General features: G+C 34.2%; 1 protein-coding gene across 1 annotated transcript; it reads right to left on the bottom strand.

Annotated features, from left to right (window-relative positions):
* Positions 1-1,178: 1,178 nt before the first annotated feature.
* LOC126775092 (uncharacterized) lies at positions 1,179-26,042 on the bottom strand. Its single transcript, XM_050496853.1, has 5 exons — positions 25,058-26,042; positions 14,750-14,851; positions 10,818-11,039; positions 3,506-3,662; positions 1,179-1,503 (listed from the first exon to the last, which is right to left on the bottom strand). Exons 1-5 carry the CDS (start codon positions 26,040-26,042, stop codon positions 1,404-1,406), a joined length of 1,566 nt encoding a protein of 521 aa, XP_050352810.1. The 3' UTR covers positions 1,179-1,403.
* Between the last annotated feature and the right edge of the window lie 862 nt (positions 26,043-26,904).

Raw genomic sequence — 26,904 nt, 5'->3', positions numbered from 1 at the left:
ATAGTGATTATGATGATGTTTTAAACGGTGGCCACGGCGGCCAGTCTCTATACCTGCCGAGTAATACGAGCCAAGGTAGCCGAGTGTTTAGAACACGTAAATACGGGTTTAAACCCAAGCGACACTGAAATTCCATGTACTTTGTGTTTATAGCTCATTTCGTGCGTGGCATTGAAGAAAAACATGGTGAAGTCCACATACCCGCATAGAAACAGTATTCTGCTCATAACGAGAGCCTTAGCTCAACTATTTAGCATGTGTGAAAAAAACTCTTAATCAAGTTTAATAAAGGTCCTTTAATAAAATACCGTAACTTCATTTCAATCAACTTTTATTCTTATTTTTTCTAAATGAATCTTATTATATAAAACAATAGTGTTTATTAGTCGTATGTGCTTCTTTTAAGGTGGAAGTCGATGTATAATTAAAACTATAAGGTAACGTGCATAAAAAATAAAGATAGTCAAATATTTATAAATATGTTTTTTTTAACAATAACAATAACGTTTTATAATATAACAAACAGTCTTAAGTATTGCTTTGAAAAAAAAAAGTATCAGTTATGTTTTTTTACCAAAACTGAGATCACAATTTAGTATTGCAGACTAATACTAACAACCGATAAAAATCTAAAATGCATTCAACGAATTTAATTCGTACAATTTTATGGCAATATTGACCGTACATTACAGTTAATCTTGAAAAAATATAAACATATATAAATCATTTATCGCATGAGGCTTTGCAGTAATAAATTGTGACGTCACATCCATTTTGACGCACATATTATATGTTGTATTTTTTTAAAAAAATCTGATAACAATCTCTTGTGAAAACATTTTAATGCTGACCGTACAGCTTAGTGTGACCACGAACTTAAATGTTAGCTTTAGGTGTTTAAGGATTTTAATGTAATGTGTTAGGTTATGCTATGCATACAGTAGTAGTAAATTTGATAACTAGAAATTATTAATGTTTAATAAATAGCCAGTTATTTCGTTTAGAAAAGAGGTTAGATGATATCAGATAAAATTAATAATAATTAGGATTCTTTAAATTATGGCATATTTATACTCTCGTTAAATTAACACAATGAACTTTAGTGTATATAATTCCTAACAATAATAAAATAAAAGGAAAGAAAAAATGTTAATACAAAAGTGTGTTAATACGTACGAGCTTTTTCTCTCACTGTCACAAGGCGATTAGTTGTTGCAAATTTCAAATAAATATTATATTTATTTTATGTTTAATTTAATTATTGATGATAATTATGATGTGATTAAAAATTGTAATAAGCAAACGCAGATAGACTTATAGTATAACGCTGTGGTGAAATTTAAATATATTTGAACAAAAAATTAATAATTTTAATATAATATTTATTTGTCGGTGTTTATTTTTTAGAATCGAGAAACTTCGTTCGTCCTCGCGAATTCTTCTTTCCTCCTTGGGTCTGTGACAATATCTCTGTTTCTTTGCTTTACTAACACGTAAATATTCCTGTAAAAAAATATATAATTTTAATATTCATTTAGCTTCTATTCAAAAAAACATTATTCAGGATTTTGTAAAAGGAAAGAGCGAAATGTTTTTGTCATGTCGTAAATTATTTTCGATAAAAGTGAGAATTTTTTATCGCCCCGAGTTACAAAAAAAAAAATTTACCTGACATGACATTCTAAATTTATTGGCATTATATTGCTGATATTGTTTTTTAATGAATTTAAATCACAATATTTAGTATATACACCTAGAAGTGTGATGCTACGAAATATAAATGGCTAAGTTAAGAAGATCATTTTTTCGATAAAAAATTTATGGACGCAACTTATATGAAAGTAAATATTTGTAATTTTATTTTAAACAATAAAAAATCTAACGAAAACAATTACGTCAACTATTGTTTAATCTTTAATGAAGTTATGTTTTACGAGGAACTTGATTAACATGACTGTTATTAGGCGATAAAACTTGTTAAAAACAAGTTAAAGTTATTTAAATATTAACATCAAGTTGTACAAAGCTTCACTTTCACGTTTATGTACAAAATATAAATGTACATAAATACTTTATTATATTGATGGTCAAATAAGGAAAGAAGTAAAAGTGAAACTACGCAACAACGGGCTTTTAAGCCAATGATATTTTATCTTCAATCTGAAATATTAATCACTTGAGTTTAAATTAAGAAGAAATATTTTTTGTTTTTTTTTTAATCACAGATATAAACGCATTATAAGTACTTTTTGATATGGTATTAAAATTATTAGTTTCTATATTTCATTTTACGAATAAATTTATAGCTTCTTAGTATTTTATTTAAATATATGTTAATGCGATGTATTTGTATATATTATGAACTTTTTTATTTGAATGATACAGTTTTATTTAAATATTTTTTTATCGATGTTTATAAATCATTCAAATAACGATCATAAATTAGAAAAGTTTTTGCATGTTTCATAAGAACTTTTAGGTAAAAACTTCTTATAATATTAATGAGATGAATCACTTAAGAGCATTATTGAATGAATGAATATTTTTGATGATACTGCTAATAGGAATTACAGATGTAGAACTTAAGCATTTTTTACTACTGTAATCGATTGTACGACCGTATAAAATTGTTTAATTCTGACACAAAATATTTAAAAAAAAAATCCAATAGATTTTTACAAGTACTTTTGAATCATCAAGCGCCACTAAGCGGAATGCAAGTTTTGATTTGATTTAATTTGAACATTAATAAAATATAAAGATGCTTTTTGGAACGATAATCATTTAAATTCGTCTGCGCACACATCAAGCGGAAACCACAGTGAAGTTTAGGCAAAGAATTATGTAAAGAGACGAGATGACAGCTTATATTTAAAACTTTCTATTTTAGATTATTTTATAGTCTTCGAATTTTGCTATGATATTCGAGTGGCCATTTTTTTTTGTAATAAAGATAGGTGGACAGGCATATAGGCAACCTGATGGTAAGTGATCTCCATTACCCTTAGAGAGTGGCGCTTTAAGAACCAAACTTGAGAATTAAAATGTTATGTCCCCTATGCCTGTACTTATATTCGCTTACTCATCTATCAACTTAAAAGAAAACAATACTAAGTATTGCTGTTTGACGGTAGAATATCTGATTAGTGGGTGGCACCGACCCAGACCACAAAGCCTACCACCATGTAAAAATATGTAAGATGACTGGTTGCCAATATGTATGTAAATATATTAAGTATTGAGAACAATATAAGTTATACAATTTTTTTTTTAATTTACTTTATTTTTTAAGTAATTTTAATGAAGATCAAATGTGACAGTGTCGATACATTTACACAAAAGTAATTCATGGTTAGCCAAACCTGTGCCTCAACGTCGACACGAATTAAGTCGCAAGTGCATTAAAAAATACATTTTAAGCAAGTTTAACTTGCTAGTATGTAGTTAGTTGTTAGTATGTATTTTCCTTGCAAAGTTTGTTTCAATAAACGTGTGTTATACTTACGTAAATACGGCCAAGGCTACAAGTGTGAGCGCGGCGTCGAATAAGTAAAATGCGCCTGGAAAGGACTCGATCGTTTTAACGTATATGAAGCTCGAGGTTGGCATGTAAATTGAAGGGGCTATGGCCTCCATTACTCCCATCACTGAACTGAGTTTGGCTGGAATACATAACGATATTTACTTATTAAACAATCGTACAAATTACTTAATTATTGCCATTATATATTACACATATGACTGCCTCGTTGCTCTAGCGGCTCATATACATATTATAGGCCGCAGATTTCGAGGTTCAAACCCCAGGTCAGACCCAAAAAAAGTGATTGGGTTTTTCTTTCGAATATTCTCAGTAGCAGGACAGAGTCTGGAATTTATATGTGTATATACTCTCGTGCCTCGAAAAGCACGTAAAGCCGTTTGTCCTACGTCTGAACTCTTTCCTGTCTTGTCGGATTGCCATCCCATTGGATTATGATAGTAAGGGAATAAAGAATATTTGAGCACACAATTGTGTACTATAATTTGAACAGCGCAGTTGGCTAATCTCTTTTGAGATTGGCTGACGTGGCCGAATTAATTGTATTGTTATTTGGCGGTCAACAGATCGGTTGCTAATGAGAAAATAAATATTTTTTTATTCATACACGTTTTATTATGACATCATAGTCTCTTAAGTTGCAATGCATAATATTATTCTTTAGTTATCAAACTCATTGTGTGATTTTAAACGCTAATGTCTTTATCGATAAAACGCATTTTTATACAGTATATTCTCGTGCATATAACGAATGTAAATAAGGGTCTGTACACACAAGGTGTATTCTTGTGTTATGTAATAAATAGGGTTTTAATAACCCAACTTGGCCCGAAGCTCATCAACGCTGCTGTAGCCTTAAGCCGGCTCCTACCAAATGTAGGAGGGCAGGAAACGCCATGTCGGCGATTATACGCCAGTGTCTTGCGGTCCATGGCTCTGTACGGTGCGCCCATCTGGGTGGACGCTCTCGCGGCTCGGAACAAGGCTCTCTTGCGAAGGTCGCATACAATCATAGCGGTGAGGGTGATACGCGGATATCATACGGTGTCGTGGACGGCGGCGACACTTCTCGCGGGCTATCCGCCTTGGGAACTTCAGGCGGAGGTGATCGTGGAAGTGTACCGGTTTCGAGTGGAAGTGAGGTCGCGTGGCGACCGTCCAGAATTGGAGAAGTTGCTGCGAATCAGGGCTTTTGCCCAGCAAGCCCTGATTCGCAGGTGGGAGGAGGATCTGAGGTCCACATCAGCAGGCCAAGTGACAGCGGAGGCGATTCGCCCCCACTTGAGCCGCTGGGTATCGAGAAAAGGCGGCACACTAACTTTCAGACTGACTCAAGTGCTTACCGGACATGGGTGCTTCGGTAAGTACCTGCACAGAATATTCAGGTGGGAGGTAACGCCCTCCTGCCACGAGTGTAGTGCACCTACGGACACGGCATGCCACACTCTGATGGAGTGTGCCGTTTGGGGGCCTCAGTGCCTTTCCCTGGCGACTTTAATCGGCGGAGACCTTTCGCTGCCAAACGTGATAAATGCCATGCTTAGTAGCGAGAGGTGGTAGATGGAGATGGTCTCCTTCTGCGAAAATGTCATGTCGCAGAAGGAGGCCGCGGAGCGGGAGCGTGAGGAGAGTGCCTCCGCTGACCCGCTTCGCCGAAGAAGATCGGGGAGAAGACGTCGGCGCTATGCGCATCTTCTCCTTCCGCCGTGAGTGTCGCCAGGGCTAGGGGTCGCTATGCCCCGAAAACCCCAAGGATTTGGAGGCATGCAGAGGTGGGCCAACCGTAGGGACGGCACGGTAGTGTGCGCAAGCGATCCCGTGACGTCCCCCGACAAGACGGAGTGGGTATCGCTTTTTAGTGGGTATTCCGACGCCTTCAGCGCTGGTGAGTCCCACATACCAAATGTGGGGGAAACACGTAAATGTGTTTTTCCAGCATGAAAAAAGAAGGTAGGCTCTCTATATAACACGCATAACATTTCACTCCGATACACGATACAATCTCAACAGCTTTATAATAACCACCGTAACAAAGACTTGATGATCTCGTATTCGTCTGAGTGACCACTCCATTCATTTATTATTCTAACACGAAACAGCAACAATTACAAGCATAGGGGTTTTGCATTAGCGTTATATAGGAAAATGTACATTCATCTTATATTATCAAGGTCTATGGATGGTAAGGAATTACCATTGGATTGTTATATTGCTCGTCAACTTCTCAATCAATCAATCAATCAACAGCCAATCGTTGTCCACTGCTGAACATAGGCCTCTCCCAAGGTGCGCCAAAGCTCCCTGTCCTCCGCCTTCCGCATCCAGTTGGTGCCCGCCACCTTCTTAAGGTCGTCGGTCCACCTGGCTGGAGGGCGCCCTACGCTGCGCTTGCCGATTCGCGGTCTCCACTCTAGGACTCGTCTGCTCCAACGGCCATCGGTCCTACGATATACGTGACCAGCCCACTGCCACTTCAGCCTGCTAATTTTGCAAGCTATGTCGGTGACTCCGGTTCTTTTCCGGATAATCTCATTTCTGATCTTATCCTTCAAAGATACTCCGAGCATAGCTCGCTCCATAGCACGCTGAGCGACTTTGAATTTGTGGACTAGTCCCGCAGTTAGTGTCCACGTTTCGGCACCGTATGCCATGGCAGACAGTCTTCAAACATTGCGGTATAGACGACTTGAGGACTTGACGAAGGTTGCCAAATGCTGCCCATCCCAAGCGAATTCTTCGATCGGCTTCCTTCTCGAAGTTGTTCCTACCGACTTGTATTATCTGTCCTAGGTAGGTATATTCACTAACAACTTCGAGAGGTTTCCCCTCGACGTATATCGGTCCCGGCACGACATGCCTATTGAACGTGACCTTGGTCTTGTCCAAGTTCATACCGAGACCGACACACCGGGAAGACTCGCCTAGGCTACGCAGCATTTCGGTGAGTTGTTCCAGCGACTCTGCTATGATGACGATATCGTCGGCAAATCGAAGGTGTGAGATGTACTCGCCGTTTACATTGACTCCATACCTAGTCCAATCCAGCGTTTTGAAAACGTCTTCCAACGCGTTGGTGAACAGTTTCGGGGATATTACATCCCCCTGTCTCACCCCTCTGCGCAGTTGGATCGCCTTCGTCTTACAGTCCTGGATGTGGACAGTCATTGTAGCGGCGTTGTACAGACATCTCAGTACCTCGATATATCTCCAATCGATATGACATCTCTGCAATGAGTCGAGCACTGCCCAGGTTTCGATGGAGTCGAAGGCTTTCTCGTAGTCCACAAATGCCATACACAGCGGCTGATTGTACTCTTCGGTCTTCTGCACAATCTGCCGAACAGTATGGATGTGGTCCACGGTGCTGTAGCCTGATCGAAAGCCGGCTTGCTCTGGGGGCTGGAACTCGTCAAGTCGTCTGGCGAGACGGTTCGTGACGACTCTTGAGAACAGCTTATACACGTGACTCAGGAGGGAGATTGGTCTGTAGTTTTTCAAGAGGGTTTTATCACCTTTCTTGAAAAACAGTACCACCTCACTCCCGCTCCACGTTTCCGGGGTCTTGCCATGTTGGATGACGGAATTAAAGAGGCTTGCTAGCTCTTTCAGGACCGGGGTCCCGCCTGCCTTAAGCAACTCTGTTGTGATTCCGTCATCTCCCGGAGCTTTGTTGTTTTTAAGCTGTTCTAGAGCCGCCCTAATCTCTCCTTGGTCAACGACCGGGAGCTCCTCGGAGTAATGGCGCATAAGAGGGGCGCGCTGGTCATCAATACTGATTCCCATGGGTTTATCCGATCTTGAAGAGAACAACTGCCCATAAAACCTCTCTACTTCTCCGATAATCTCAGGCCTAGAGGTAACGACCCCACCATTTTCAGTTTTAAGTTTTGTCAGACGCGGCCTCCCAAACTTGCGAGCGAACACTTTCGATCCCCGATTTTGCTCAATCGCAGCCTTGATGGCACGGGTATTGGAGCGTCGGAGATCGCGTCGCGTCAGCGTTTTTATTGTTCGGTTTAAGGCCTTATCTGACAAAAACGATGGTAGTTCTCGTCGTTTTCTCATGAGCTCGAGTGTCTCAGCAGAGAGTTTTGGTGCGTTGTCTCTTCTCTGTGGCGGAAAACACTTGTGGGATGTGTTTTGCAGTATTTTGACCAGCGTGTCGGTTCTCTCATCAATGCTGCTTATGGTTTCCAACGCGGTGAATTGATTTTGAAGTTCCATTTGGAACTTTTCGGAGCCTTGAGCAGCTTGGAGCATGGTAGGTCGGAGAGTAGACCTCATCATTCTCGATCTTTCGGCTTTTAAGTTGATATTTAGAGTGCCTCGAACCAAGCGGTGATCACTTCCGGTATTAAACCTGTTGATCACTGAAACATCTCTAAATATGTGCCTTTTATTCGAAATGATAAAGTCTATCTCGTTCCTTGTCACGTTATCGGGGCTTCGCCAGGTCCACCTCCTCTGAGGCTTCTTTTGAAAGAAAGAATTCATCAAAAAAAGCCCCTGCGCTTCGAGAAAGTTTACCAGCATTTGCCCCCTGTGATTTCTGCAGCCCAAGCCGTAAGGTCCGACTTTCGATTCACCGCTATCTTATACTCCCACTTTAGCATTAAAGTCTCCCATAACAACATTGTAGTGGGCCCTCGAGGTGTCGTTGAGGGCCTTTGCGATGTCCTCGTACATCGCTTCGACCACATCATCAGAGTATGTCGAAGTTGGCGCATATACCTGTACAACCTTCAGGGAGTACCTGTCGGAAAGTTTTAGGACAAGGTACGCTACCCGGTTCGACACACTACTGATTTCCACAATGCTGCTAATGAGATCCTTTTTGACTAGAAAACCGACACCACCCTGGGAGAGGTTATCACCTTCGCGGAAGTAGAGTAAGTTACCGGACTCTAGAGTTATCGTGTCCTCCCCCTGTCTTCGGACTTCAGATAACCCCAGTATATGCCAGTTTATATGACTTAACTCTACTTCTAATTCGGCGAGGTGATGGTCCAGCCTCATCGAGCGTCCATTATACGTTGCCATTTTCAGTCGCTTTATACGGTAGCCTGCCGTGAACCGGTGATTCTTAGCACCCCCTACCCTGCCGATACCGCGACCGCTACCTTGGTCGGGCCTAGCGGGCTTGCCGGTAACTGGGGGCCTTTTTTTGGGCGCATCTGCCATTAAGGGAGGGGTTTGCCCATACTCACCGCGCTGGGCAGGCGTGTTGGCGAGCGCAGTAGGGGGTAAGATGTTTATGGGAGGGGGGACGCTGCTGCCCATCCCCCCTTTTCCCCGTCCCTCAGTTGCCTCTTACGACACCCACGGGATGAGATTGGGGGAGATTGGGGAACTTCTCAATATTAAATTAAAAAAATGTTTTAATATAGTGTAGTCCCAACACTATCCTAATGATTATTGCGAATGATGTGAACGGTTATATGATGAGGCGGATGATCCAGAAGTCTGTGTAATACTCTGGTTTATGTGCCTCATACATGATCAATTATAATTAATCTCATCATATATTTGTATTATTGGCTTTTTAATTATTAATTCTTATAGATTTTAAATATTATTTTTGTGATTGTGATTCTACTTCTCATTATTAATGTTTGTTATGTTATATTATTAATGTGTGATTTGAATGTATTGAACGTGTAACCATGTATCAAAAGTATGGGCCTTGATGCCTGAAAAATAAAAACATTATTATTATTAATAATAATATATATATTATATATTGCACAAATTTCTTTGCTATTATGTGATATCTTGATTACCACGAGGAAGTAATTTGCCGCTAAGATTTGTATGTAAATAGAAATACTCTTAGTAACCCACATTAGTAATGATGCGTTGGTTGCGTAAAGTTGCGTAAATGCGATTGGAATGTACGAGAAATAAAATAAGTTACTGTAGGCGATAAATTACATAATACTAAAACAATATTAGTGTTGGATTAAGAGACACCTCATATTGTCTTTGTTAGTTTATATTTAGAAAACTAAAATCAAAACAAAGTAAAATAATTTATTCAAATAGACTTACGAGTAATTTTAAAAGTATTAGTGTACGTCTCTCTTTCTTAAATATAAATACTAGGAATATAACACTCAAATTTGCATTAAGAACCTTCAATAATAGTGAGATAATTTCATGATAGTTATTCCAATAAGTTTTTCGTTAATTTTTTTTGCAAGTTTCATTTTATAAAATACATCATTTACTAAATTTAACTGTTTATTTGTAATAATTATTTATATTAAGATGTTTTTCTACTAAAAATACGTAAATAGTTATGTTTTAGATCTGACGTAATTGAACTTAATAAAAAAATGCCGCAGCAATCTAAGTAGCTTTTGTGCCAAGAGCTGTCGATTCGATTTCCGTTTTTGACTAGGATTTTTATGTTTCGTATGCGGATTTATCGACATTTGGATGGGGTTTGTTTCCTATGACATAAGCGATATACGGATTTCCGTAGTCAATGATACTGTTATTGTTACCGTGCTCGTAACTTTATTGGCATCTATACCAGACATCATATTACAATTTGTTAAAGGAAAAATTCTTTGAAAACATTAACAGTTTTCTTAGATTTCAAATATATTAAATACTAACTGCCTGTCTGCCGGCTGACTTCGTACTGGTAAAACAAGGATTAAATTATTCATATTTCCAACTTCAAAGAACAAAGGCTAGTTATCTACAAAGTTATCGTTCCCATTCAACCCCTTAAAATTGTAATTTCTAAAAATCCTTACATAGCGGATGTTTACGTTAAAAAAATATCACTGCCAATTTCCAAAATCTGAGAATTTCTTAAGCCCACCAACATTTTACTAGCCCATGCTGGGGTTTGAACCCAGGATCTTGTGGCCTTATCAGCTAGCCACTTGTTTATTTAATTAATTACTTGTTTAGTTAACTTAATCAGTTGAGTTCTCTGAGGGTAAGAGTGATCAGGTAGGCACTACCAGTGCGGTAGTAATTTTAAAACTCAACGTTACTTAGAAGAACAAATAAACACCTTACTTATTTATTTTAGGATACCGACAATGGTAAGCGGTCACCTTTACTCATAGACATTGACATTGTAAAAAGAATAAACATTTCGCCAACAAAAGGATTTTGGGGAATAAGGGAAATTTAATATCCTTCACGTTCATAATTATACTGGCTCACTCATCTTTCCGCAGTACGTACGAGTGGGTACTGGGTGGATGCGATAGACGGGCCATTCTGTTATTAATATTAAAAGTACTGGATTACTTACCAACTTCCTCTGCAGCTACACTTTTCGTTGCAATCGACCTGACAGCAGTAAGCCCAGTATGGCTGAAGATATTAAAGAGAGGTGCAGAATAGAACCATGCACGTGTCGGTGCGAGGGCGAAAACCAGACATCCAGCTATCCTGCTTACACCCGCAATACCGCCAATAACGCTATCTTGCATGTGTAACTTCTTGCATAACACGGTTATGCAGAAGAATGTACCTATAAAAAAATACATCATGTAACTTTATATAATTAAAAAGTTCCAGAACAACCTCGAACCTCATCGCATCACACGATCGAGTAAAGTCAAAAAGTGATAAGCGACACTTTTTATAAAATAATTATAATATTTAATGGATATATGCATCACAATAACTTGTCGAAAGACGGTTTTCAACATTAAGCCGTATTTATCTGTGTATCCTTATTGTAATATTTTTATTGTTGCAGTCAATATCGTATATCACTTTCTAAGGTTTTATGTCAGTGTTCTGTGGTTGGTTTCGAGTTTGTACTCACAGAATAGCTGTACAGACTAAGATTGTTCAAACGTCTCGAAATCTGATAGGACCTAATTGTCAATAACACACTTTATACGGTTATAAAATTTTTAATAAAATTTTATCACTTATAAATTTCATATTTTATGCATATTGAATTTATTTAAAGTGACCGTCGTTAATTTTTCCAATAAAAAAACTATTTATTACTTATTATGTAAAAAATATGTTAAGAATAAAAACTTACTTAATTTAGTGAAAACATGAACTGGTTTTTGTTTTAAACAAGACGTTATTTCTTGTTTATTTTTAGTACCTTTATAATGCTAAGAATTTTACGGTGTCATATATTAATTTGTCCTGGGGCATTTTTTTTCACACATGGCCATCTGATCCCAAATATATTATTTATCTTTTTATGTAACAATATTTAAAAATAATCATATTAAGTACATTTCGTCACTGGATATTAATCTACATTTTTGGTATAAGGCATAAGAAGCTGTACACTTAAAATAATTTAATACTTAATGTATTGTTATTTTATTTAAGCTACTGAGTTTTTTGACAGTTTTTTTTTTATATAGGTAGGCGGACGAGTATTTGGGCCACCTGATGGTAAGTGGTCACCAAACGCCCTTAGACATTGGCATTGTAAGAAATGTCAACCATCGCTTACATAGCCAATACAATACAAGCCACCAACCTTGGGAACTAAGATTTTATGTCCCTTGTGCCTGTAATTACACTGGCTCACTCACCCTTCCAACCGGAACACAACAATACCGTACTGCTGTTTTGCGGTAGAATATCTGATGAATGGGTGGTACCTACCTAGACAAGATTGCACAAAGCCCTACCACCAGTAAATATAATCTACATTGCAAATCTAAAATCATTAATATTTTGATTTAGAATATATTGATCGCAGTTATCAAATACCGTACTAATAATAGAATAAGTTCGGCGTTGTGTCTTCGAATGTAAAATTTTGAATAGATAAATATATCTACCATGAAGTGATGTTATTTTAACCTATTGCGTAATTATTATTTAAATTTCAACGTCTTTATTGATACGTATTATATGACAAAATTGCAATTCAGAAACAAGAGGTCATGGATCTTAATATCTGTTTTAAAATAATTTTATATTGCGCATGCGTTTCTTTATCGCTGACATAAAAGATAACCGTTTCGATTAAAAAACAAGAAATTCGAATAATAAAATAAAATTTAATTATATAAAATTTAAACAAAAAACGAAGTCATTATTTTTATAAGAGCAGAGATTATTATTTCGTTTTACACTAAAAGAGCAGTTTTTTTTTTAAAAAAAAAAAAGCAATTTGGTTTATTTGTAACCTGATTGTTAATAACTTCCGCTTATTGGAACTGTAAAAAATATAAATAATTTCGTACATCTTCTATACGTCACTTAGTTGTGTACGTACTGAAATTACACCAGAAGGCAGCAATTGAATCTTGTGATGTTTGGCGGTAGGGCCTACCGTTGTAAATCAGTGTTGAGTTTTGGAACTCAACTTAGAAATCGAATGGTAGAACTATTATCAAGTTGACTGAAACGATCCTTTAATTATGTATATATACTACTATATACAAATACAGTTTAAATAATAATTATTACTGCTTTAAAACCTCCTATTCCATGTTATAAGGGGCTCACCTGATGGGATTTAGTAAACGTCGCTCATGGACATCAGCAATACCGTCTTAATTGGACTTAATTTCATATTAATATATAAATCCTTATATATCATAATTAAAATAAATGTGTTTATCTTCTTTAAATTTATTCAATACTAGACTGTTTGAAGAACATAGACGAATGTACAATAAACTAAAAAAAAACTCTTCAAAACGCATACTTGTTAGACGTCCAAGAAGTCAGTGCTACTGAGATTATCTAGAATACATGTCCTTGGAAAAATATGTCCATAGTATGTAGCCAGTGACATACATCACAGTAGTATAAACACAATATGATAATAACTTTTCATATAAATCTAATATTAATATTCAATTTACTGTTATTTTATTATTTTTGCGCTGATAAATCATCTGTTATTTGGTTAACATAAATAGCCACTGTTATTACCTATTGTTATTTAGTATGATGTCTGTACAATTAATACTTACGTTTAACGTGTTGAGTTTTGTTGGGGTTTTTAGCAATAAAAATAATAAAAATATAATACAGTTTTTCTACCGCCAAAATCAAGACTTTGTTTTGCAATAGTATTAATTTTCTTTTATATTGTCAATTGGCTTACAGCTGGTGGTAAGTATTGATGCAATGTAAGATGGGATGCGCTTGCTTATTAGGAACACTTTCACTCTTGTCCAAAAGATACATGATTTGTAATGGTCAGAAAAAACAGACGCCAGAAGGACATTCCAGGTACTGTCTGTGCGCCTTAGAAATGAGGAAGCAAAAGCGCTTCTTGCGAATGGGTGGAATCTCAATAACGTAGAGGTTGTTGGCTATGATTAGTTAACCAGTCAAGTCATTACAGACATTTTAAGAGCTACAATATCTTGGATCGCATGATTTGGACAATATAAATCACAGGGAATATTATAAGCAGACTGGTAGATGGGCCAACTGATGGCTGTAGATATTGGCACCATAAGAAATATCAATTATCCATTATATTGCCAGTGCACCACCAACCTTGGGAACTAAGATGTTTAGGCCTTTTTGCTTGTAGTTATATAACACAACAGTGCTAAGTATAGTATTGTTGTGTTCCGGTTGACATTCCTAAAAAGGCTACCTCAAAGTTTTACCATCAAGTACTCAATGTGTCAAAATATTTTAATAAAATCTCTGAAATATTGTGATACATTTAATTAATAAAAAGAACAAATAAACTGATTAAACGTATTTTCCTTATTTAATTGTTTATCAACTTGAGAATTGGATATTCTTAATGTTTATTTTTATTTAAGCGCATGCGCAAATATCCTTATTTTAAAGGGGTTACAGATGAAGAGTATGTAAAACAGACAGATACACATTAGTCATACTAAAGTTAGGGGTAAATACGCAAATACTGAGTATTAAATGTCAATACACGGATAATCACAAGAAACTACGCATTGAACCAATTTTGCGTTGACAATAATATACATACTGACAAGATATTTACGATTTCTTTGTTTCCATAATGAAACCAATACGGCTTAAATAATTTAAAAAGGAATACGGAAAATATTTCATCTAAAAACGAATATGAATTCAAGCCAAGATGTGCTAATGTTAGTGAATAAAACACTCCATTCTTAACTGGGTATACCCAGTTGATTAACTTGAGCTGGGGTTTGATTTGATTGGCAATCTTTGGGAACAACGCGTTCTAGTATATGGTCTACCTCACCTACCATCTTTTGTCTATACAATACTCACCAAATAATCCGAGGACAATGTTGATGGTGCCATAAACGCTGTACTCCACTTCGTTAAAGTTGAACTTCCTTATCGCATACAGATAGCTGACTTGTGAATCACCTGTAAGTAATTTTTTTTTATTAATAGTGATAATAGGAACGCAGCTGTTCAAATGGTCCTTGATTTTAAGTTACTACCGTTACTTCTACTTTTTTAAATAGGTAAACTGGTAAATAGTCCACCTTATTGTAAATAGTCACCACCGCACATAGTTATTGGCACTCTATAAATATTAACATTCCCTTACACTGGTGGTAAGGCTTTGTGCAAACTTGTCTGGGTAAGTACCACCCACTCATCAGATATTCTACCGCAAAACAGCAGTACTTGGTATTGATGTGTTCCGGTTTGAAGGGTGAGTGAGCCAGTGTAATTACAGGCACAAGGGCCGTAACATCTTAGTTCCCAAGGTTGGTGGCGCATTAGCGATGTAAGCAATGGTTAAAATTTCTTATAATGCAAATGTCTATGGGCGTTGGTGACCACTTACCATCAGGTGGCCCATATGCTCATCATGCCTATACTATAAAAAAAAACATCGTCAATGCAACTCCAACTTCGGAAAGTAAGATGTTATATCCCTTGTACCTGTAGTTACACTGGTTCACACGCCCTTCAAACAATACAATAAAAATGTTGCTGTTTCGCGGTAGAATATGATTCTATTTCTTACACTGTCAACACACATATAAACAGCTTGTATATAGTTGTAATTTAGTATGTCTGATGTGTGCATTATTTACCATTTTAATTTATTTTATAGTCGAGTCGATAATATTTGTGATGTCAGTATTCACTTTTACTTTTCTTATCACAGATAAACTTCTAAAGATATGCAAATACGGAAACGAAACGTCTATGTTTCTTGTACCTGTCGATCTTGTTTTCGGTAATATTTATATACTGGGTCAGTTGGTCACGACTAGACTGCTACTAGTCCTGTCTTCACAGCAAAAACAAACAGTTGATAACCTTGTAACAGCGCAGTATTGATTTTAAAATAATCATTTCTCTTATTCACTTAGGACTTATTTAAGTGCAAAATTATACCATTTATTGCAAGTTAAGCGTCAATGACGCAATGGTTTACCTAGCGATGTAAAAAGTCGCAGGTTCGATCCTGGTCCCTTGCGATATTTGTTTCCACTCATAATATTTCTATTTTCTCGTCCAGTTAATGCCCCAAGCATTAACTGCAAGAAGCAAGCAAGAAAATAGAAATATTAGAAAAAAAATCACTAAGGATTTTATTCGTTGCTACTAATATTTAATTATATATATACTTTCATTATTAGCCATTTTTTCCATAATGATATCGACTTAATAATATTATTCGTTAATGGAACAAAATACCATAATAATTATTTGATAGTAATTTATTGGCCACTTCAGTTACATAATTTCCGCCTTACATTTATTAGACACTAATAAACGAACGCGGCTTCGCCCGCATGTTAAGAGGGCCTATACTCTCTATTAGGTAAAAAAAGTAGTATATGTCTGTCCTTGGGGTAAAAACTTGCTACATAATAAATTTTATCAAAATCGATTCAGTAATTTAGCCAAGAAAGCTTAACAAACAGACATAGTTACTTTCGCATTTATTATATTAGAATAGATTGTCCATTTGTTTATTCACTTTTTGACAGATGGAACTAGTAAGTGCGACAACGTGACATTTAAATTATCTTTTCGATTTCTAACATTAATGGGTATGTAGTATATTTTTCAACTTTAGCTGATAAATAAAAATGTTCTTGTTTGAATAAAAAAGGGCTATGTTTTGTTGGCGGTTTCTATGCCTTGTGTTTATTATTATTAAATACAACAAGGTTGCCGCTTTGTTAACTTCAATTATCAACAATTTGAAGCCAAGGGCTACTTTTTTTTTCAAAATGTATAGGTATTTAGGAATGTTTAATTTATAAATTCACTTAATATTTGAGCGGATGCAATATTTTCATATACGTATGTATATAACGATTTTAGATGTATTCATGTATTCATGGGAATTCATTTGATCTCGTCACTATATCATAGAATAGTCCTACGTAATAAATATAGTTATTATTTATTACGTAGGACTATTAATAGTAAATATAGTTACTATTTATTACGTAGGACTATTATCCTTTTAAAAAAAATGGTTAGTTTTAATAATGTATGTAAGAAATCATAAACAAGATAGCTAACATATTACTTTTATGACACATTTGAAGGTTAAATTTTACGTAATCTGGAACAGTTACGTTGTAAGGGAGATGTATAATATTTAGGAATAACCAAATTGAAACCCGCAGAGGCTAAGACCTCCTCTCCAACACAACGTATTCCACCACGCTGCTGCAATGGATACACAAGTGGCAGAATTTGAATGAAATTAGACACATGCAGGTTTCCTCATGATGTTTTCCTTCAACACCGAGTACGAGATAAATTATAAGCAAATGAAAATTCACTGAATGCAAATGAAAATTTTGCTAAATGATTAACCCAATAAGTACAATTTCTGTTATCGCAATTAGCGCTTAATTAAAATATATCTCTAAAAGAAATACGTCATTTAACACAATTAAAAATAATGTTCAATTTTTAATTATAATAACGCAATTAACTAATGCTTTTGATGGCTTTCAAATTATAATTAATAATCATTTAATAAAATAACCAATTGAATAAAATGACGTCTATTGTCTTTATAGAAACTTATTATGCTAATTAAAAATGATCAAAATGTTTTTAATAGACTAATTATATATTCATAAAATAATTTGCATTTTTTAATAATGTTGTTGTATACTAATATAATTATAATATAATCGTCTTAAAAACAATATGATTACAAAAAAAAAAACATTTTTTTTTTAATAAAACCAATATTAAACACCAAAGGTATTTTTTACCTTGACTTAAATATACTTGAAATATGACTTGAATATATAATATATTTTTATTTAAAAACGTAGAACTTGTAGTCCGTTTTGAATTTCCGCCACAGTAGTTATCTCGAGGGATATCCAAAGACACAGGATATATTATTTGCACAAGTATGAGCGCAAACACAGACGAACCTAACATACGCCATTAGTCTCATGGACATATCTCGGACCAGAGAGTTCAGGCGCAAGACCAACGGCTTTGCATGTCTTTCTATATAAGAGTAAACACTGTCAACATGTAAAATCTGGAGTGGCGATAATTTCCCAATAAAAAATTCTTAACCAAGAATTCCTCATCAGCCTGACCCGATTTTAACCCATGTCTACGGAATCTGCAACTTTATTAATTAGCCACTTGACCAACAATATACCTAATATTATATCAAAAATCAATTTTATCTATTGAATAATTATTATTTTTATCTATTGAAAACCCACAATAAGACTAACTGCTGAGATTAACAAATAATACTAAATCTTTACTACCAAGCCTTGACTAAAACACATTCATATTTAAATATGTATTTAATATAGAATGGCAGAAGGGCAAATGGCTCTGAAATCTAGTGGTAATTTAAACTCCGCCTACATAACGGCGTGAGAAATATTAATCATTTCCCCAATATACTCCTCCCAATATACCTCCTATTCAGTAACTATGGGAACTTAGAAGTTGACGCTGACTCACTGACCTTTCAAACTGGTGACACGAATTAATCCAGGTTAGCGGTTGCACAATTGAGGAGTATCTGAGTTGAATAGAGAGAAGAATGATACAAAATGTCCTACCGTCAAGTAATCTTATCAGATAAAAAAAAAATATCTGATAAGTAGTAGTATTACGAAGTCAAATTTAAATTCTATATGTAAGGCAAATGCCAATTTTTTTTTTCGTAGCAAAAAATAAGCCATATTTTTTTAATATACTTTTTAATCTATTTAACGTGTCCTTGGCAAATGTAAAGCCTTCGTAAGTCAACATAAAGCAGACGACAGCCAAATATCTTATGTGAACATATCATTTGTCTAGTCACTTCAATAGGCAACATAGTAAAGACAAAAACATTGTAATTGAGACTCCGAGAGTCCGACTATTAATTATATTAGGGTTAAAGAATTTTTACTCTCAAAAAGACAGCGTCACTTATGATAACAACATGATAACGTAAGGTGAAAGATACTTATGGTCGCCACAATGGTAGGTACTTAGTTAACGAAATATCAAATGAGGCTTACAAGTTTAAGGTATATTAAGCTTACCGTACACAGTTTCTTATATTAGGTAGGTATGCATTTTTATTTTATTTTATTTATTTTTACTTGTAATTAATAGCGTAACAGAAATGGTTGTACGGTTATTACTCATTACTAAAGTAGGGCCACATACGATTACAATTTTATAAGACATGTTATAGGTATTGATATTTACAGTAAAAAATAAATAAAAATAAAAACATTCTTGCTTACTATTAATGCGAGAAAATCGTATGTATGCAGGCGCGCGCAGGCGCGGTTGTTTGTGTGTATGCGTGTGTGTGTGGTTATTCACTTTAATTTACAAAAATATTTTGTTTATATACAATAACGATTCGTTAAATAAAAGAACTAGTTTGTTATGGATTTTGATATTAAGGAAATATCAATATAAAATACGTGGTGACCTCTACGCTTGGTAAACATAACATTTGCCCGTAAGGTCGTTCGTTTTGAATCAAATATGAAAATATTGCATGTAAACGCTGCACGATTTCATGCAGTTTCCTCGCTATGTTTTTCCCTTACTACCGAACACAAGATTAACATAAATTAAACACGTAGTTAAATCTTCTAGACGTGCTTGTCTGACTTTGAACCTGCAAATACATATAATATTTCCGTGTCCTATCAACTGTGTCACTGTGTATGTATTTTCCTATATATATTTAAGATTTCGTCTTCATAAATCCATTCAAAGTCAGAAATGATTTTACTCTATATAATTCTATTTTATTAATTAACAATTTTTTCCTAAAGGTGAAGCTTACATAGAAATGATAAGATAAAAATAATTAAACAAATAATAATATCTTTTAACGATATTTGCTTAAAGTTTGGCAATACACTCAACGCCAAGCAATTAATTCCATGATTATACAATAAAATTCCATTCTTTTGGCCATCATTTTTTTATGTACAAGACTGTTTTCATATATTATTATTTTATTTATAAAACAGGTAGGCGAACGGGCAAATTTTTACCAACATAATATTAGCACTGTAAGAAATATTAAACGTTCCTTACATCGCAAATGCGCCTTGGTAACTAACGCGTTATCTCCCTTGTGCCTGTAGTTTTACACTGGCTCACTCACCCTTCAAATCGGTATGCAACAATGCTAAGTATTGCTGCTTAGCGGTAATATATCTGGTGAGTGGGTTGTCCCTATTCAACTGGGCTTGCACAAAACCCTAAAACCTAGTAAATAAATGCAAATATTGGTACTATAATTAACATATTGTTATAATTTTTTTATGGTATAGCGGGCAAACGTGCTTTATACTGAATTTGAAGGCGAATCGACATTTTTTTTTATTTGAATTCTTTACAAGGTATGGTAGATAGACATAAATGATGATTTGGAATTACAATTTTTATACAAATCTAGCTGTCCGGGAAGTACCGCAAAAAATTGTGTAAGGTAAAAATAAGCGCGTTTCATCAAACTTTTTCGCAGATATATTACAAAAGCCGTGATATCGTAAGTAGCGCCACTATAATTTTAAATATTACGTATAATAAACATAAATTAATTAAATGATTCTCTGCGGTATAGCTAATGCAGGTACATAAAATCGAGGTACATTCACAAATTAGGTACAAGTAAGTAATTAATATTCTAAGAAATTAGTACACGTCAGCCGAATACAATCTTATTCTATCAAGTAGATCGGCAATAAAGTTCATGACATTTGTATGTACACATCAATTAATAGACAAACTGAACTACAGAAGCTTTTTTTCACCTTTTTTTTGTTTGTTGACGAGTTTTAGTGTTACTAATATAAAAAAAAAATGGAAATAAGAATACAAAAAAACATATTCGAAACATAAAAATTCACTGCTTGTTCCATGAAAATTTTTCCGTCTGTATCATCATATACGTAAGAATGATTGTTTATGTTTTCTACAGAATAAACTTCGGAAAGTGCTCAAGAGATATACGACCTCAAGTACCTATCACACGGTACCATCGAACTAACAGGTACATAAAGGTTACTATGCTTTTATATGCTTTTATTTGACGAGCCGGTTGGCGTGGTTGGTAGAACACTTGCCTTTCACGCCGAAGGTTGTGGGTTCGATTCCCACCCAGGACAGACATTTGTGTGCATGAACATGGCTGTTTGTCCTGAGTCTGGGTGTAATTATCTATATAAATATGTATTTACAAAAGAAAAGTAGTATATGTAGTATATCAGTTGTCTGGTTTCCATAGCACAAGCTTTGTACAAGCTTAATTTGGGATCAGATGGCCGTGTGTGAAAAATGTCCCAGGATATTATTATTATTATTATTGCACATATTTCACCAAGTACCTTGAATCATCTGTTTTGATGTGTTCGTCTAAGGAGTGACTCTGCTTACCAGCTCTTAATCCGTCCAGGTAAATAGGTATTTTATAAGCAGAGGTACTCTTCTCACATCACCTTCATCAGGTGTGATTATTGTCGTTTATATATCATTTAGAAAATTCGATTTAAAAGTAACAATTTTTGAGCAATTTTTATATATTGGTTTCCGATAAATACATAGTTTGTGATAATGAAACATTCAAATTTTTTAGACATCACAGAACCAGTTTGATTGGTCGAATTTATCAGCAGATTCACATTATTACTAGCTAATTGGTTGCAATATAACCAAGTACGATCTGGTTGGCATTTATTAAGCAACATGCCTTGATTGCCTCGATGTAACGAAGGGTTATACTACTATCGCTTTAAGTTTTGTAATGGTGCGATTCCATTGATACTTTTGTAAATTGCAACTGTTTGCATTTTCCTAGAAAATCAGTAATAATTATACGTTTTATTAATTTTGTTGACAACGGTAAGGTGATTACAAAAACTTCTCACGCAAATTGATAAAAGGAAGGTTGGCAATTTTCTTTTTGTGAAATCGCGGCTTTTATCTTTATTAATTAGTTAGATCGATAAATGAACGTGTTGTGAACTACTTAAACTATTTAACTTATGATAAATTGTATACTATGATTGATTTTTAATATAATATAAGAAGTTTATTAATCCCGTTTTCAGTTTATCATAATGCCAGTTAGACTACGAAAATTCTCTAATCATTAAAATACATGCAAATAATTAAGAATGAATACCATCTAGAAATATTTACTGATAAGTTATTATAACGACTAATGTTGCTGACTTACCGTATAAGGTTAACCTACTCAAACATTAAGATAAATCAATTTGATATACAGAAGGAAATGCCTTTTTTAATAATTTACATAATTAAAAATGATCTTAGTAACATAAATATTTGTCTAAATTGTTAATCTAAATTAATATGTAAAAAATAAATATTATGTTTATTGTCATATAAGGGAACGTTTTTTTAATAAAACTTACCAAACGTTTAAGTTTATCGCATGTATTATATTATATGTACTTCTTCATTATATAAATATTATAGCAAAAATAAATAATTGTCTAAATTTATAATCTGGAAAAATATTGTATAAATTTCATTATTAAATTCAGTCATAAAAATAAAACTTATATTTTGTTTATTTTTCAATCTTATTATTTTTGTTGAACAAATTAAATTATATTATTAAATAAGTAACGCCTTAAAATTGAATAACTGTTTTGTTCACGCTACTTTAATGTAGGTATCTAAATTAAAATCAAAACCTTTTCGCATAGAAACACTAATGAAAACTGTAAGCAATACATTGCTACTTTTTTTATCGTGGTACTTAAAGGATTTTTTTGTTACTCATCACTTGCAACGTTCAATTGTTGCCGTACATTTGTTTTTATTGTCATGTGAGTCAAGTTAATGGTTCGACCGTTATTGTTAGCCGCATTCTTCAGTAATTTATTAGTTCTATATCATCTTTCAAGTTTAATGTGAATGATTTGTGCATAAACATTGGTCAGCTTTTTCATTTATTTTTTTCAGTCAATCAAATATCAATATGTATGTATATACATAATATAATTATATATTGTGTATATTAGTTATTTGATTATCTTGTTGCTTTAACATCTAACTTTACATTTACTGGGGTCCTGGAATGGTTTTGACATAATATAATGAAAACAATACAAGACAGACAGACAATAAAAACACTCCTGGTGCCTCAGAAACCATGTTCAGGATTTATTAGTGCTGTGCCTGAGCTCTCAGTTTTGTCGGATAGCCATCCTATAGGATTATGAGAATTAGGGAAATGAGAGTACATGTCTTGTGTTTGCACACACATTTGTGAACAATTATAGAGTATTTCGCTAGTCTCGATTAAGAAAAGCCGCAGTAGCGGAAATCTGTCTTCTTATATTAAATGAGCAATTTGTGTATCTCCGAAACGGCTCTAACGATTTAGATCAAAGTTTCTATTTATATAATATTTTGCTTTTAAGTAGTACGGTAGGTGTATCTCCTGAATAAAAAATCACAATAACTACAAAAAAATGCCATTCGGAGCGCAGTCTCCCGGGTACTTAAAACGTACTAATACAAAAAAATATTCTTAAAAAGAAGATAAAATTGAAAAAATATACAATTAAATTATAATTGTAAAAATATTTGTTACAATTCATTTGATACAGAAACTGTCGGTACTTAAAATAAAAAACTAAAATGCATGCATTTCGCTGAATTCAAACCAATCATTGTGAGCACAGGTCAGTTCACCTTATCATACTTTACGATTTATACTTTGTAAAAAATATTTGATACGTAATACATACGACAAAATAAATTGCGCGTTTTCTTAGTCAATTATAAACCTTCAACACTTTAGTAGTCGAACGGTAGAAGGGCCGCTGACGACTCGAAGGTCGCAGGTTTAATTGACCCTTGAATGTACTTTATCGAAGAATAATTTTAGTTGACTAAGACACTACGTACAAAATATAAAACAAAGTTCTTCGTCGCATCAAATATCTCAGGTTATTGAACCGATTAGGATAACATTCAATTTTAATTATTCCAAAAAATACTGACTCGCTGATAACATACAAGTTAATTCAACTAAGAACGTTTGTTATCAAGATTCAATGTTAGACGTTGAGTATTTAAAAAATGAATTAATTAAAATGTACATAAATGTAAACGAATTTAATATATGCAATCGTAATAACGCTTCGCATTATTATTCAAGGTTTCAGGCAAAGTTAAATAAAAAGAAGTTATTAAAAAGATAAAAGTAATGCACGATATAACAATAACTTGAAACGTTTAGTTGTCATGAATATGTTAATTTTGTATTGTATTTAATGCCCAATCATTTAAATATTGCCTATTCAATAATAGAATAATCACTAATTATTAAATTTAAATATTTAAAATATAATTGTTTACTTTATATTGGTTGGATTTTTTTTCAATGATTTAATTTTTTGTTCTTAATATAAATCGGTAGAATACTCGCCATTATTCAAATTTAAATATGAATACAATAGTTGTTTAATTTATGTCGTTTTAATTTTTTACGGTTGATTTCTTTCATAGATTAAGTCTTATGTTATTCTTTTAAATCGGTGGATTTTTTGATTACTAAACATGGAAACACTAGGAAATGCTGTTGCGTGTTAAAATAGTAGTTTACCTCGATCGTTTGAGTGGAACGACCTAAATGCAGTCATACATATTAGATTATTCTACAGACATTAATGAGTTGCAAGTTCTATGAAAAACAAAATGGTTCACAATCAATTAAGTTTATATTATCTTAATTTAACAGTTTTTTGTAATATATTTGACGATAAGAAACATTAATTACGAGCTTAAACGTTTTATCAAAGATTTTTATCTTCAAAGATTCTATTTTCAAGAGTAAAGTCGTACGTATTTAATCCAGCCTTCGAACTAATCACAGAAAGGTCTCTGACCGAAGCGCGTGCATTACCCACTTACGTCATAATATGATAATATTGTCACTCCGTGTTCCCTTTCATCTCCAATAACCGCTACGAAATGTTAAAAGAGTACATCACTAATGACTTGCACGAACATCATACTTCTGTAACTTAGACCAAACAGAGACTAACTCGATTATTTTTAAAAAACTACTAATATACTATAATATTAATGTTTACTTACCATACAGCGGTCCGACCATTAGAATGTATAAGATTATTACTGATAGTATTTGCTTCCTCATTCCAAACGCACGTGGTCTAATTGCCACTAAAACCGTGTTAGCCACCATGCCAAACACTTCTTGGAATACTTTTTTCAAATTATTTTGTTTTTCACCTTGCACCAATGTTTTGTCTTCATCTGGCGGTAGAACATCTTCTAATCGTAGTAGGCCATATATAAACGAAATTGTATATAAACAAATTAACACTGAGAACACACCATAATATCCGAGCGTACGTAATAGTATTCCGCTTAGAGCAGTTCCCGTGGGTGTTCCTAAACTAACACATATTGTAACAAGTCCTAAGCGAAACGTTCTATTTTCGACTGTAGTCCTGTCTGCCATAAAACTATACATACCCATAAATATAATAATATAACTACCACTAAACGCTGCTGGCAATGCCTCTATCAAGGCATTCGCGGTTAATGATAGTTCATAAAAATAGTACGTAGCGAAAAGTAGTCCAATATTCGCTATAATTTCTCCTATGAATGGTACCAGTATACATATCTTTCTTTTCTTCGTCTTATCACTCCAAGCGCCAATAAAAAGCACCATCACAGCCGGTATGCTCGTCTGTAGGGGAAACTTCCAGGCCACCACTGTAGCTACCAACGATTGTACCTGATTCAGCTCCAATTCAAGTCCGGTTGTATTCCTATCTCTTATACGATCACATATTTCATCACCGAACTGGAAGTTTACCCGGCAAGATTTTTCCAAATGCATGTTCTGAACGGCGAGCGACGATAGCCCCGTGCATAGCATGTAAACAAACAGACATGGCTCGACTGTTGTCTCACGAAATAAATACTTAATCTGTTTCAATATATATTTCGATTTTTCACGCCAGGTTTCCTTTTCAATTTTATCTGTCAGCCGTATATTCGATTTCGTTAGATCAATCGTGCTACAGGTATCAACGGTGCTGGCACTCATATTAAGCGACACTAAAAGTGAGAGTTAGTAAAAGTGGAGGCACTGTTTGTTATTTGAACCACGCACAGCAATACGGTTAGCATGCGGCGCAGGCGACCGATAGTGACTATTTAATCCGTTGCTTTCCGACTGTCGTTTCCAAAAACCAGAGTTGTTAATGTCAGGTTGTAAATGCAATCGCGATATGGGAGAGCGACGAGACGGGCGAGCCGCTCGCATCTCGGTTGCTACGATACAGGGTCTTACCATACTCGACGACTCTTTTAATAAATGGCTTATTATCTGAGCACCTTGAGTTACGCATCACCCAACATTGTTTCGAACGTCTAGTCGAGTAAAGAACAAACATGTGTGAGTGTTTGTACAACTGAATAATTTTAAAGTACCTATCGCGTTTATCGAAAGTAAACCGGCAAGTTTTAAAAATATCTTTTAATAAATATTAATTCAGTGACCCTAAAATGAAATGTTGAAACAGCCATCAACTTTCTTTTTTATAATAAGAAAATTATATAAGTAAAAATATTTTTATAATTAAAAAATATATATATTTAAAAATATTCGAAAATTTATTTATTTATTTGGGAAACATACAGCATAATATAATACATAAACATTTGGTAACAAAATAAGTCTCACATATATATAAAATAAAGTTTTAAGACTGTAGATGTATTTTAAGTTATTTTTAAGCAATTTATTCGAAAACCAGAGTGATACAAAATCAGGGCGATTCAATTTTTTCTTACTTTATTTAGCAAAGAACACGATTTTTAAAATATAAAAAAATCTCTTATCGAAATGTATTTGTAACAAATGTACCGCATTTTACATACATTTTATGTAGATATGAAGTCTCACA

This window comes from Nymphalis io, chromosome 17 (genome assembly GCF_905147045.1).
Source record: "Nymphalis io chromosome 17, ilAglIoxx1.1, whole genome shotgun sequence".
Taxonomy (NCBI): domain Eukaryota; kingdom Metazoa; phylum Arthropoda; class Insecta; order Lepidoptera; family Nymphalidae; genus Nymphalis; species Nymphalis io.
Note: the sequence above shows the minus strand (reverse complement) of the source record. Positions and strands in the feature narration are given on the sequence as shown.